The sequence below is a fragment of the Gossypium arboreum genome, chromosome 7 (genome assembly GCF_025698485.1).
Source record: "Gossypium arboreum isolate Shixiya-1 chromosome 7, ASM2569848v2, whole genome shotgun sequence".
NCBI lineage: Eukaryota > Viridiplantae > Streptophyta > Magnoliopsida > Malvales > Malvaceae > Gossypium > Gossypium arboreum.
Window position 1 is genome coordinate 74,528,039 of NC_069076.1, and position 15,395 is coordinate 74,543,433.

At 32.2% G+C, this 15,395-nt stretch overlaps 1 protein-coding gene across 2 annotated transcripts; it reads right to left on the reverse strand.

Annotated features, from left to right (window-relative positions):
* Window positions 1-11,044: 11,044 nt before the first annotated feature.
* On the reverse strand, window positions 11,045-14,658 carry LOC108461574 (wax ester synthase/diacylglycerol acyltransferase 11-like). Of its 2 annotated transcripts, none has more exons than XM_017761449.2 (7): window positions 14,207-14,658; window positions 12,435-13,004; window positions 12,270-12,333; window positions 12,058-12,164; window positions 11,734-11,943; window positions 11,529-11,666; window positions 11,045-11,453 (listed from the first exon to the last, which is right to left on the reverse strand). In XM_017761449.2, exons 1-7 carry the CDS (start codon window positions 14,486-14,488, stop codon window positions 11,298-11,300), a joined length of 1,527 nt encoding a protein of 508 aa, XP_017616938.1. In that variant the 5' UTR covers window positions 14,489-14,658; the 3' UTR covers window positions 11,045-11,297. The 2 variants fall into 2 exon arrangements, with proteins under 2 accessions (XP_017616938.1, XP_017616937.1); XM_017761448.2 differs by having other exon boundaries at window positions 12,267-12,333.
* Window positions 14,659-15,395: the final 737 nt, after the last annotated feature.

The window sequence follows — 15,395 nt, forward strand, 5'->3', positions numbered from 1 at the left end:
ATTTTTTTCTTTTGTGTTCTTTAGTATATGCCATCTATTTGGAATTTTATTGTTGTTCTCTTTCCCTCTGTGTATGTAGTTAGTTTCCTATTATGGGAATTTATTTTGTTGGTTTTGATTTCTACATTTGATTTTGGCTTTTTGGTTCTTTGAGTCGGAAGATTGATGGCCTTTTATGGGCTAGTTTGATTTATATTGGCATTTGATTATACATGATTGGAAAATGGTTTAATATGTATAGATTCTCCAAGACTAGAAACTTTATCCTTGATGTTTCAAGTTACTGAATGATGAACTTGACTGTCTTGAAACTACAACCTACATATGAGTGACCTTCGATACCGTAAACATGTTTTCAGTTATCAGTTTAGTGTCTTCTCATGTGATCATTGGTAGAAGCAATTCCTTGTTGGATTAGATAGTTTAGGTTAGATAACCCGACCTATATTGAATTGCTTGCTCTATTTATTGTGTTTTGGTTTCAATGGTCAATATTCTGGGCTTATTAAACTCTAAAAATGCGTGTCACCAGTCATCCTCATGAAAACATGCCTCAAAAACACTCTTTGCTTCTGCTGTTGTGCTTGTGCTGCCTTACACTCAAATATTTATGTTACCAATCTTAGCTAGTCCAGTCACCTTTTCTTCCATGATCTTCTGCATATTGTGTAACGTTAATACATCCTTCCTTATCTTGCATTGCTTTTACACTGTTAAATAGCGGGTAGTAGCTATCCCTAAAGTTTTTTGGCGAACTTTAAAGTCATAAAAACCACGGCTAAAGACTTCGATTCGAAATTTGCTGCCTTGTATTGGAGGGCACCTATTGAGCTTGATGGTCTACATCTTTTCACGAAGCTGAGAAATTTCAAAACTGTTACTTTTTGGAGAAGTTATCTTATCATTTACTTCATCTTGGTAACGCATATTTGTTTTATTTTCTCCTTAATCCTCAAGTCATGCTCTAAGAAATACACTCAATTGAAGTTTGGAGCAACTCTATCCTCTTTTAACTCTATGATCTTATGAATGTGCGAGCATGTTTGTAATGTCTCTGTCATAGTGGCTTCATCATATGATATCAATTACTATGTTACACATTGATGGTTAGAAAGCTGTAATTAATTATTTTTATTCAATTTGATGGCTCGAATAAATTGTTTGTGGTGGCGATGCATATTCATGTAACAGATGATGTGATTGTTATACATAGCTATTACATGAGTTGAGACCTGATGAGAGTAAGTTGGAGAATAGCCCGTGTTATCAAAAATTAGTATTTTGTTCTAACAATCACTCTTTTGCATGCTAACTCAGCATATTACAGTGACATCTGTGTCGGATCAATTGCTTACCGGTTTGAAAAGAAGGAAGGTGGGGCTATCCATTTGTACATCATGACATTGGGGTTATCCATTTGCCAGCATATTACCCTAGACTTCTGTGATGAGTTAAATGGATTTAACTCAATTGAATAATGATTAATTCACTTGTTTTAAGTGTTTTTTTTTCATTTTATATTTTTTATATAAAAAATATATATACTTAAATCACAAAATGATAACTAAACTATACTTATTTGCCCAAATTGATATTTAAACTTTTTTGTTGTCATAAGTGGTACTTAAACTATACCACTTACCCATTTTATCTCTGTTGTTAAAGAAATTCCCTTAACCAATCATTTTGTGGAACGATATAATTTTTAACTAAAATATCCAAAAAAAAAGATTAAATATTATTTCCTTTATAAACATATTTATCTTTTTTTGTTCTTCACCTAAAAGTTCTAGTGACAAAAAATTCAAGAACTAATCGAGAAACACATTTGAACCTAGTTTTCGACAATAAAGCTTAGATTGCGATGAGTTTTTTTTTCTTTTTAATTTTAAATATATTCTACCGGACACATCGCAATTCCAAGTATCTATGTTAGTGATTTAGTAGCTCTTCTTAAATTTGAATCTCGATGATAATTAGACTGGAGGATGCCATTACTGTAGTGAGGATCCTTTAAATATTTACCTTTTTTTAATAAATTTTGAACTAGAGTGAACTGGCAAAAGTGTTGTTAAGAAGCTGAGGGTGTTACCGTAGCTCAACCAATTTAATAATTTAGGTTGATGTTATAATGTTATTGAAAGGCATGTTTGAGTCAGATTATTTTTTTATTTTATGGCTGTTTATTGTTTGCAAGTGTAATTTAATTTGCTAGAATTGACTCTTCCATTGAATTTATAATTTCTAAGAGGTATGTATATTTAATTTGCTAAATCTTTATTTCTAGGAGATTATATCTGGTATGTATTCCATGAGCTAATTACAAGGTAATTACAATTTCAAATAGGTATGTATATTTAATTTGTTAAATTTGTTTTTAACTTGTTTTTTAATGGATCATTAATGGATCATGTTTTTAACTTATTTCAAGTCTGTCCTTTGATTATTTTTTTAATTTGCTTTTGCTGTTTATCCTTAGATACTTGTTATGTTGTCTTTAATTTTTTTAATTTGCTTATTCTGCTTATCCTTTGGATCTCTTTGCTACTAGTTCCAATGCGTATGTTCTTCTCATTGCTACTGGTTCCAATGCGTATGTTCTTAAGTATGAATAAGTATGAATTAATTTTATTACTATGTAGCTTACTTGTCCATTAAAATTACAACAATAGCTGACCTTCTCTCCAACCTTTTTTTAAATATTTTAAAGATTCAAAGTATATAGGCTGGAAACCTGACGGGTTGCCTTATATCGAGTTGTAAGATATAATGGATCCCCCCTAAGTGTAACAACGCCACGTATGATGAATCTTAAAAAATTCCAAAAGACTTGAAAAAAGTTCTATTGAGCTCATTTACTATTGAATATTTATTACCATGTAGCTTGCTTGTCTATTAAAATTACAACAATAGCTGACCTTTTCTCCAACCTTTTTTTAAATATTTTAAAGATTCAAAGTATATAGGCTGGAAACCTGACGGGTTGCCTTATATCGAGCTGTAAGATATAATGGATCCTCCCTAGGTGTAACAATGCCACGTATGATGAATCTTAAAAAATAACTTACATAACTCACATAACTTACATAATTTACATAACTCACATAACGTACATAACAACTTACGGAACTTAACTAATACATGTAGTGTAATCTAATAGTTTCCTTAAAAGCATATAGTTTAAAGTTCAAATTTCATAACTTACATAATCTACATAACTTACATAAAACATAAAACTATCATATCAAGACTTACATAATAAACAACTTACCTGTGTAATTTATTGTCAACTTTAGAATTCAAGAACTACGAAATGGATAGGAGTTGGATGAAATTGTCAAGGGTAAGCAACGCCTATCGAAATGGAGTACAAACTTTTCTGAATTTTGCATTTCAAAATGCAAGCCAAGAGAATATGATTCTTTGCCCGTGTAAGAAGTGTGGCAACATCAATTGGCATACTTGTGAAGTTGTCTACGAACATCTAATTATTGATGGCTTTATTCGGGGGTATAAAAAAAGGATTTTCCATGGAGAGTGTACATCTAGTGGAACTTCTTCAATGATTAATCCGACTTATCCTGATATTGATTACCATCAGTATGTTAGACAAGATGACATGGAAGGTATGTTGCGGGATGCATTTAATATGCACAGTCATGGTGAGCAATCATTTCCACCTGACTTTATTGTATCCGATGATTGTAATATTGGTGGAAATGTTTTTGGCGAAACGGGAACAAGTGTGCCTTATGAGGAGCGAAATGAAGAAGCGGCGAAGTTCTACAATTTACTTAATGAAATGAATGAAAACTTTACGAGGGATCAAAATATTCGAAATTGTCCTTCTGCATTCATTTATTTCACTTAAAATGTTTGGGAGGGTGGACTGGAAATTCTTTTACAATGTCGCTAGAGTTTAGAGAGATGTTTCCTTTTGCAAAATCCCCAATCTTGTCAAGATATGAAGAGGCTAATAAAATTTGGGCCTTGGGTACGATAAAATTCATAGTTGCCCAAATGACGCATGTTGTCTTGGGGTGATCGGAAGAACCAACGGTGTTGTAATGTTTGCGGCAAGTCTCATTGGATGAATGGGAATACGAAGATGTGAATGCGGATGAAGGTGGGGCACGATTAAGAAAGAAGCCGGTCAAGGTTTTGCGATACTTTCCCTAATACCAAGACTTCAAAGGCTTTTCATGTCGTCAAAGACGTAGAATCTATGAGGTGGCATAATGATCAACGGACCGATAATGGATTATTAGGACATCCTGCGGATTCTTTAGCTTGGAAATCATTTGACATGAAATTTTCAAGCTTTGCAAGCGATCCTCGAAATGTGAGGCTTGGGCTAGCAGCTGACGGCTTTAATCCATTTAAAATCATGAGTACTTCAATGCGATTACTTGGCATGTGGTGCTTGTTCCTTACAATTTGCCTCCATGGATTTGCATGAAGCAATCTTCGTTTATTTTTCAATGATTATTCACGAGAGAAAGGTCCGGAAATGATATTGACATCTATTTACGACCACTTATTGAAGAGTTAAAACAATTATGGTCGGGTGTTGAGACATATGATGTATTAAGAAAAGAGAACTTTTATTTATGTGCAGCTTTATTGTGGACAATTAATGATTACCCGGCTTATGCTAATTTATCAGGTTGGAGTACTAAAGGACGTTATGCTTGTCCTTGTTGTGCTGCGCAAACTTGTTTGAAGTGGTTGTACAATGGGAAGAAGTTCTCTTACATGGGCCATCGTCGGTGGTTAGATGGAAATCATAAATTTAGATTTCAGAGGATTCTATTTGACAGTACTGAAGAGTACAGAGGAGCTCCTCAGCAGACCGTTGGATCTAAAATCTTGTTTATGTTAAAAGATATCAACTTCAGTTATGGGAAGATGAATCAACCACCTAACACGCAATCAAAGAGAAGATCGAGGGATGAATCCGATGATGAATCTGACTAAGAGGATGATTCTAATGAGGCAGACTTGTGGAAAAAAAGAAGTATTTTTTTTGAGTTGCCTTATTAGGAGCATAATATTTTACGCCACAATCTTGATGTCATGCATATTGAGAAGAATTCTGCGAGAACATAATTGCGACAATTTTGAATGTCGATGGAAAATCAAAAGACAATCTTCAGAGTCGACTTGATTTAGTTGACATGAGAATTCAGCGTGATCTTCATCCTCAAGTACTTCTGAATGGGAAATATCGGTTGCCGCCTTCTATTTTATCAATGTCAAAGGAAGAGAAAGAGGTGTTTTGTATGGTGTTGAAGGATATAAAGGTCTCAGATGCGTATGCGTCAAATATATCTCGATGTGTGAGTCTTAAAGATCGAAGATTATATTAATTAAAATCACATGATTACCACATCTTGATGCAAGATTTACTCTCAGTTGCTTTACGGTGCTGCATGTCAAAAAATGCGACGTCCTGTATAATTGAACTATCCAATATAATGAAAGCTATTTGTGGCAAAGTTTTGGATGTTGAAAACTTAAGAAAGTATAGGATCGAGCTGCTTTGACTTTATGCAATTTGGAGAAGATCTTTCCACCTTCCTTCTTCACTCTTATGGTGCACTTGGTAATCCATCTCCCTCACGAAGCAATACTTGGTGGACCGGTTTTTTATCGATGGATGTATCCAATAGAAAGGTGCTAATTTATTTGTCAAGTATTTATTTATTCGCGTCTATACATTTAGTTACAACTTTTGATAAATATTGTATATCGTGTTTAGGTTCCTAAGCAAATTGAAATCTTATTGTGCAATAAGCGTTATCTAGAAGGATCAATTCTTTGAAGGCTACTTAGCGAGAAGAGTGCATGACATTCATTCTAGATATTTAGAAGATGTTGAAACACGATTGAATAGACCAAATAGAAATGTTGGGCTCAATGATCATAACTTGGCCGAAACTTATTTATTCCAAAGTTATGGAGAACCAATCGGCAAAGTTGAAATTGCAAAATTAGATGATATATCGTGGATACAAGCACATTGATATGTACTTTTTCACCACGATTTAGTTGAACCGTTACGCAAGTAAGTTCTAAAATTTCCTCACATATTCGTCGTTTTGATTTGTTTATCTTCTAACCAATTACACTTGTTTTTAATATAGTGAGTACAAACAAATTTTGAGATCTCGTGCACGCTCTCGAAGATTGCAACATCGAGAGATTAATAAGTTATTCACAGAATCTTTTCATGAATGGTTAAGTCAAACGATATGTAACTAAATTTAATAAGTTACATATAATCCCGAAATTTAGTTAATTATTCAATTTACTTTCGATTCAATAGGTTTGGAGTGGAAAGGACGTCAATGACGAAGTTAAATGGCTTTCCCAAGGTCCGAACAGAATAATAAAAAGATATAGTGCCTTCCTCATCAATGGATTCATACAAAGTATCGTGAGAGAATGAGGAGAGCTCAAAATTGTGGAGTTGTTGTTAATTCTTCAATTACAAGTTATGCTAGTGCTAGGGACGATGTCCGGTTGAGGGTAATGTGGAGTATTACGGACTTCTTACCAACATTATTGAGTTGGATTACTATGGCAGATGGAAAGTTGTCTTATTTCGGTGTGATTAGGCTGATGTTAATACTGCTCGAGGAATTAAAAAGATCAATTTGGTTTTACAATGTTGAATTTCTCTCGCTTGATTCACACTGGACAACAATTGATGGACGAGCCATATGTATTTTCCTCTCAAGTGAAACAAGTTTTTATTCGAAAGATCCAAGCGATGAGGGTTGGTATGTTGTATTCGGAACACCCTAGAGACTTGTTTGAAATGGGTAATGGAAGTAGAGATGACATCGTCAATGATCGAAACATTACCTTTTCGAACAAAACTTAGATGAAAATATCCTAGTACTAATACACAACATCAATGGGTTCGACATGATGTGGATGAAGATATTCTGAATAATGATGTAGTAAGATTTTACAATTTTTAATTATATGTAATATTATAATTTTAATCTTTGTCATGTTATATAATTTAACTATTTTATATGTACTCTTGTTGTTGTAATTTGTTACTAAAACTTTAACTATTTTATGTGTATTGCAAGAAAAATCGTAGAAGAAGATTAAGAGATTTAAGTATTGCGAATACTCTAAATTCGAAGAAGGAAATAGTGAACAATGAGACAGGTTGTTGGATTTTCGAATGTCTTAGGAGACACTTGATGAGCTGAAGAATTTCAAAGTAATGTTATGTTCATTTTACATGTGTTGACTTTTATTATTGAATTATTTGTCAATTTTAATATAATAATAGTATATCATTTTTCAATTGAAAGTGGTGGGACGCGTAGAGTTCGAGGACGTCTGTTGCTTAGAGATTTATCGACTTAGATCCTGTCGAGCGTGTTAAAGTAAGTAGAAATACTCATGGTCACTGTTGGATCTGAAGCTCGACTTTTAGCAGGCTATTTGGGCATTTTAGCACAAAATGCAAATATGTTTCCCATCAACTATGAATCATGGCATCACATGCCTGATAGCAACAAAAATCAGGCTCTCGCTAATATTAAGGTAACAAAATGTGAATGCAATTTATAATACTTTGGTTTAAGTTTCATTTATATTTACATTCTAAACTTATGTTTTTTTAGGAGAGATTTGCTTTAGAAGTCTCCGATGATTATATCAAGAAGGCATTAGGTAAAAGATGGAGAGACAATAAAAGTACTTTAAAGAAACAATATTTTAAGAAAGACATAAGCCTCGAGGAAAAATTGAGAAATGTTCCACGGGAATCTTTGAGGTATCAATGGGAAGATGCGGTTAGATTTTGGAATTCAAAGAAAGGAGAGGTATTGCGTATTTCCAAACTCTTATATATAGTGTTTACTTTATACGTAATAATAATTTTATTATGTAGGATCGTGAGCGAGTTGGAACAAGCAGCAGGTAAAAACAAAATTCACGCTACACGGCGAGGTCGAGAAGTTTTGCTTCTGTAGCTGAGGCCGAGGTATTATGAATTTATTAATTCTTTCAAATATTAATAACTTTCTATTATTAAATAATATTCTTACTACTATATTGTAGGAAGTTAAATCCGGACAAAAAGTTGGACGCCTTCAGCTTTTTGAGATTATGCATAAGAAGAAAGATGGATCTCCTATGACATCCGAAGCTGGAGAAATTATGGTATATTTACTTAATAATATTTGATTTATTCTAAATATTTATAATCTTTAATGATAATTGTTTAATTTGATTTATTCTAAATATTTATAATCTTTAATTATAATTGTTTAATTCAATTCATCATTAGTAGTTTTAAATAATGTTAAGTTATGTTGCATTCCTTTTATTATATATTTCGTTTCTAACTCTTTAATTGATTTTTAGGAGAAACTAAAGGAGAAGAAGGCGGAATATGAAGCGATTGCTTCGAGTGATAGTTCTGTAATCTTGAGAACATTGATAATGAATTATCACCAAGTTTTAGGTCTGAAAGGTGCGGTCGGGTTCGATTTCAAGGATCCGTGTTACCCGACCTAATATTTTGGATCCGGCTCCCGACAATACATGCCTTCCTAAGTCAAGCTCAAGTGAAGTTCAGAGGTTAAGAGACCAGATAGCTTAGATGCAAGCGAACACAGTTGAGCAAATTGCCGAGGTTCAACGAAAATATGAAGAACTCCAGCAACAACTTAGGCGGAGGCAGAGAGAGGAGGCAATGGCTGCAGAGAGAGGCAGAGAGCACGAGCGATGGTAGCGAGCAAAGCAAAAATACGATGACCTCCACTCTGACTTCACAGATGATGCATATGTTTCACAATCATAAAAGCCGTCATCTTAGACATTAGTTTTCTTATTGTAAGAATGTTTTAAGTTTTGTCACGTTTAACATTATTGTAAAAATATTTTAAATTATACTTTATTTATTAATTATATCATATATCTTTAGTTAAATTTGAAGTATCATTTAGAATTAATTTTTGGTTGTATTTTTATGCTAAATTTCTTGTTTTTAGTGCATTTTATACTATATTTGTTGTATTTAGTTGGATTTTAATGTAGGAAGGGCTGGATATTGGTGAAAAAAATATTGCAAATCTGCCAAAATTAACGGCGTTTGTAGAAAAAGCGCCGCTAAAAGACGTGACTTTTAGCGGCGCTTTTCCCATAAATGCTGCTAAAAGCCGTGATTTTTAGCGGCGCTTTTCCCACAAACGCCACTAAAAGCCATGACTTTTAGCGGTGCTTTTCCCACAAACGCCGCTAAAAGCCTTGACTTTAGCGGAGTTTTTTTTCAATAAACGCCACAAATTTTTGTGGCGTTACCTATAGCGGCGTTTTAGAAAGCGCTGCTAAAAGTCTATTTTCCTGTAGTGTTTATTGTATGATCTTGGTGGCTTTCTTTTCCAATTAATGGAATCAATGAATTAGAGCGAAAAAATTTGTATGTATCATATTTGATATCCAGGGTTAACCAATTTGTCATCAGATGGATAGATTGTATTTATTAAATAAATTTTGGTTTCTTGTTTGAAATTTTATGAACTGAAAACAGGGATATGCACCACCTAAGTTAGATAGAATGGAGTGAATTTTAATGAGGAAACGCCTTGAGTATCTTGATTGTGTTGCTCAATTTGATCGACAGTGATTTTTTTTTCAGATACAAGCACATTATGATTGATCTCGGCACCGATAACAACAAGATTAACTGGGCTCTCAAGGACAAATAGGAGTTCATAGACATCATTGAGACTGTATACCGTGGGGCAAGGAAATGTCGTGGTCTGGTAATTGCTCTGAAAGATTACTCGACAAAGTACCGTTACTGAGTATTCTTGCAACCTGTAGTTGATCAGAATGTAGACTGTATGTAGATATGTGTGTCGTTTGCAATGCTTGGTTGCATGAATGATGAAACTTTGAAATATATATTTTATGTGCTCTTTTTATGCTTGTTTACAGTATAGCACCTTAGCTTGGAGTGACTTTCCTTACAATTGTTTGATAAGGAATAAGTATTTTAATTTAACTATATAAAAATATAAATGATATGTTTATAAAGATGATAATCTTATGATTCAACCATGGTTGTAGATGGATCTTCCAATAAACTCAATTGAAGATTATATAAACTTGATTTTTATTATATAAAAGATAAAAGAAATTTATTAAAGGAAGAAAAAGAGTGCAAGAAAAAATAAATGGATAATGGAACATTTAGCACATTAAATATGTGTTTAAAAATAATAAAGTAGTTATATATTATTTTTATAATATTATATATTATGATTTTTATTAATTCATATTTTAATAATAATATTGAGAATGTTATTAAATTATATATTATTTTATTAAATTGTATTTAATAATAATTATGTTAAAATATGATTAAATTATTTATTATTATTTATTATTAAATTATATTTAATAATAATCTTATTAAAATTTCAAAACAATAATCATCCATCTAAAAAATTTCTACTAAGGGTATTTTGGTCATTTAAATCTTTTTCCTTGTGCTATTACAATGTCTATTCCAATCAACCAAACACAAGAATATTATTACAACTCTATTCCATTCCATTCCTTTTAACCAAACGACTGAATTACTGATTACAACTCTATTTTATTACAACTCCATTCCATTCTCCAACCAAACGTACCCTTAGTTTCATAAATTAAAATATAGTATAATTAAACATATTACTTTTAAAAAGTTTTCTATTGCTTTTGTAAAATAAAACTTACATGTTATCTTTTATTGTTCATATTTTCACAATTAATTTACTGTTGTCAATATTTAGGAGTTATTTGTTATTTCTAATGATACCAATAAAGGAAAAGATTATAAGATTATTAATATAAAAATAAAGTATTATTTATATGAGTAGTAGTTTAAAATTTTGTAAATATAAATTCAAATCAATATTTCCAACTCCTCTCAATATATATATATTTTTGGTGAAACCACTCTCAATATTAAAACAACATAAAACAAAAAAATAACAGAAAAGAAATAATCGTAGCTATATACTATAAATACTAACTGAACCCTATTAATTAATTTCATTAATATGCAGCAATCCTTTCAAGAAAAAATAAAATAATATGCGGTAATATTGAAAATTAAATAATCTCGTGACTCAACGAGACAAGAGTGCTCATCCTACCATTATTTAACAAATATCATTAATGCTTGAAGTTCATAAAATTTAGCGGTCTATGGTGAAGAGTTGAAGTTGGATTATGTTTAGCCTCTTACTCATGGATTGTGGTTCTCTAAACTAGGCAAGCCCCCTAGTCAGAACGGCGTCCTTGATGACCTGGAGTGATTCCACGATATCATCACATAGCTGGTGAGGGTTGGGTATGGTTCCTTCATCCACTGACAGAACAATGGTCATCTTGTCGATGTAACTCTGGAAGTTTATCATTAGTGCCTGCAATTTTCAGTAATCAGTAGGATATACAATAAACACATCGCTACTGCTAGTTATTCTCAAATGAAGGCTTACATAAGGTTGACCATAAGAACTTGGAGCAAGGAAAGCCATTGGATGACCACAAAAACCAATTTCCTCCACAGGTCCAACCATATTCGAGAAGCACATTGTTGTGCGAGATATAACTTTGTGGGACAGTGCACTTGCCGCCTGTGTTTTACAAGATTAAAACATATATCACTTTAAGCATAATGAATTAAAATATATTCAATTATACCTTGATGCCAAAAAGGTTGAGTGCCCAGTCAGCAATATAGAAAGTGCAAAAAGCTTCAAGGGAGCGTTTCTTTCGGTCGATGATGGCCTTAGCATTACGAACATAATCTAATGGATCTTCCCTTACAGCAATGGTAAAGGGGAGAAGAACATAACCAATCCAGTTACCCCACTTTACTTCAGCATCCTTCTCCATCATATCAGCTAAAGCCTGCCATGAATTAAACAATTTGTTTTATTAAGATAAGTGTGGATTTGGAAAACAGGGGCCAAACCTGTAGTGTAAACCATAATAAGCCTGGAATTTAAAGAAATATGTATTAACCTGGATGCCTGGGGCTGGCCTTATGTTGACGAGCAAATTTGATCGGAGGCGAATACTCTTTGGAAGGTTATTCGTTTCTGTTGCTCCCCCATCTTTCTTGTTTTCGCCTAGTAAGTAATTAGAAAGTGAATCATACAATCTTAATTTCTTGTTTCCCACACATATAAATTTTTACATGTTGGTAAAATGTATAGAAATAGAAATCTCACTACATATTCTGTTAATATAGCGTGACAAACCAGCCTGTGTCATCCCAAAGGCAACATCGTTTATGGTCTGCAAAATTAAGCTCAAAGGATTTTAATAAAAATCTTCTAAAATAAATGACAATGATAAATAAGAAAGCAGTTTATGGAATTTCTTCCTTAGCGACTCACAGTGTTCATCGCATTCTTCACGAACTTGATGTCATCCAAACTCACTGTCCTGTAAACAATCCGCCGTGGAGTAGACTCACTTCCCGGCAGACCCTTTAGAGGATTCTGAGTATCTGTCAAGAACAATGCCGTGGCAATAAACATGAAAACATCAACCACGGTATTCCAGAACACCTGTAAAACAAACCAAAACCTCAACAGAATCCTCCAAATTCCTATACGATCACTCTTCTTGTCTTTCTTCTTCCTGATGGGAATGGTGGGCAAGGCCTTAGAATCTTTCATTTGGCGAGTGCAAGCAAGTAGAAGAGACAGCAGAGAAGTGCCATCGCCAAGGGAGTGATGAATCCTGAAAATACCAACCGCCTCGGATTCGGAAGTTCTTAAGTTGAGCAGATGAAGGTCCCAGAGAGGTTGCGATTTGTCAATGGTGGTTTTGCTCAGGTTGTAGACATAATCTTCAAGGAATTTGTCTGGTGAGTCCATGTTTTGGTCTAGCTCTGGAACTATAACATGCCTTTCCAGGTCCACTTCGGTTGGAACCCATCTCATCTCTCCGTTGTTCTCGACCTGCCATTTCTTTATATATTAGTTTACTGAAAATGTAAATTAAAAGGAAAACAATACTTTTTAAATGAAATCCACTACTAAAATATATTCTTAAAGTAATCCTCTAGTTTAATTACTTTTTTAAGAAAAGAATGCATCCTAATTTAATAACAGGGTTTATATTTTTAATGATTTTTTAATAATGAAAAATAATGTTATTTATTATTCATATTATTATTTAATTGAAATAATAATATTTTATTATTTAAATAATTTGAAAAATTTATTCAATTTTATCATCATCAAAACAACGATCTAATGTTCAAGCTATTATACAGGAGATTTATAAAATTTTAAAAATATTAAAATTTCTATTTTTTTTGTAAAATTTAGTATATATTTTTAAATTTCATTTTTTCTATTTTAATAAATTTTTATTTTTTTATTTTTAAAGGTTTTTAAGGTTTTTAGATGATCTCACGATGACATCATTGTATGATACATGATAGCATATGAATAGCATGTCCAAAGGATTGAATCGGGAACATCTAATAACGTTAGGGACTAAATTAGAAATATCTAATACAAAAGTGGAACAAAAAAATTTTAAAAGATCAAAGTGAAAAAAGCCATATATTTTAGGAACTTCAAGTTCATTTTATCATCTATGTTCAAGATTTATAGTTTTCATTTCCACCAATGTTATCTCTAAGCTTCAAACTTAGTTTTATATTTTTGGGACCATAATTTATCTTATTATTACATTCAAGAATTATTAGTGTTTCATGAATATAATGATTGTGATGGTTGTTTTTCGTATAATTCTAATATTTAAAATAATAATAAAGAAAAATAAACGGTGAAAAATAAACACTAACCCATATAATTTTGGAATATACTTGCGTTGGTGCCAAAATCAAGTGAATATTTGTCTTGGAGTTGTCGGGTTTAAGACTTTTAAGTTGGTAGCTTAAGTTATATAGACGTTGCAAACATAGATGCGGCTGAACCGAGGTGACTTATGCCAATAGAATATAACTTTCATCACTTCTATATATAGGTTTAACATAGATGCGACTGAACCGAGGTGATTTATGCCAATAGAATAAACACCTCGAGGGTATGTTAAACTGGTAAAGGAATGAAGCCCTAGCATTTTCAATTAGCACAGGTAGGGAAAGTAGAGCATCTAAAGAAGGAAGTGTGTTATGTTTGTATTGTACCTGCAAACTAGAGAAACGAGGGTGTCTAAGCAAAGAATGGCCCAAGTTGGCTTTGACGACGTCTGGGTAAATTTTCGTCTTGCACCCCATGATGGCTATAACATAGACGTTGAAATTTGGTTCGTGATACAGGCGAGACGACGGGCTCAATGGCTCTTCTTCGCATGTTCTTTGCCCATTATTCTTACTCACTTCTTCGTCTCTTTGGCTTGCTGATGATCTTGCTGTTTCAATAGGTTTGAGAGCTTGCTTTCTCAATCTGAAACTGTTCGTAGATTCCATTTTTCTTCCTCTCAAAACCCAATTCCCGACGAAATTCTTTTTGGAATTTAACAACGGAAATGGAAAGAAATTATAAATGGTCCGAACGTATGTACGTCGGAGTAGCTCGATTTAGTGTCATTTATCATCATGCATTTAAGGTTTTCAACTTTGTTCACTGAAGTTTGTTGGAAACATTTATTAGTACTGTTTTGTCTTTTTATAATTTATATTATTTATGAGTCTTTATGTAAATTTTTTTTTGGCTTTATTCATTCTTTGGCCCTCAAGTATATCCATTTCTCCATATTAGTACTTCAATCTTTTTTCTCCATTTTAATACCTAAACTATAATTCCGTTACGCTTTTTAGCCCATGTTGCTAACGGTATTAAAAAAAACAACCAATTAGACCACATTGATTCTGCATTGACCGCATTGCCAAACTAAAAATTGTAAAAATTTTATTATAAATCATAAAAATACTTTAAAAATATAAAACTGTAAAAAAATATTTAAATTATTAAAAAATAAAAATTATAAAAATTAAATATTTCAAATAATTATTAAATATTTTTGAAAATAACTTAAAATCTTAAAAAATTATTAAAATTACAAAACATTTTTAAAATTTGTAAAAATTATTAAAATTTGGGAAAATTATTAAAATTGTAAATAATTATTAAAAATTATTTAAAAATTGAATTGGTGGCATTTAATTGAAAATTTCACAATTTTGAATAATTTTATAATTTTTAATCAAATCATATGTTGTTTCTATTTCAAGACTACGAATTTGAAAACAACAACGCTAGAATAAATCAAGAAAGAAAGTAGATGACAACATAGAAACTATCTAGCATTGTTTTGGAATTTGCAGAGAAAGTTGAAGTAAAAGAAGAATTTGATTAGTTAATTATTTACAATTT

Excerpts from the sequence above, each read along its gene's own strand:
- LOC108461574 (XM_017761448.2), bottom strand. The coding sequence starts at position 14,488 with ATGGAATCTACGAACAGTTTCAGATTGAGAAAGCAAGCTCTCAAACCT. Across the intron at positions 13,005-14,206 it reads CTCGTTTCTCTAGTTTGCAG|GTCGAGAACAACGGAGAGAT; the intron begins GTACAATACAAA and ends AAGAAATGGCAG. Across the intron at positions 12,334-12,434 it reads TGAAGAATGCGATGAACACT|ACCATAAACGATGTTGCCTT; the intron begins GTGAGTCGCTAA and ends TTAATTTTGCAG.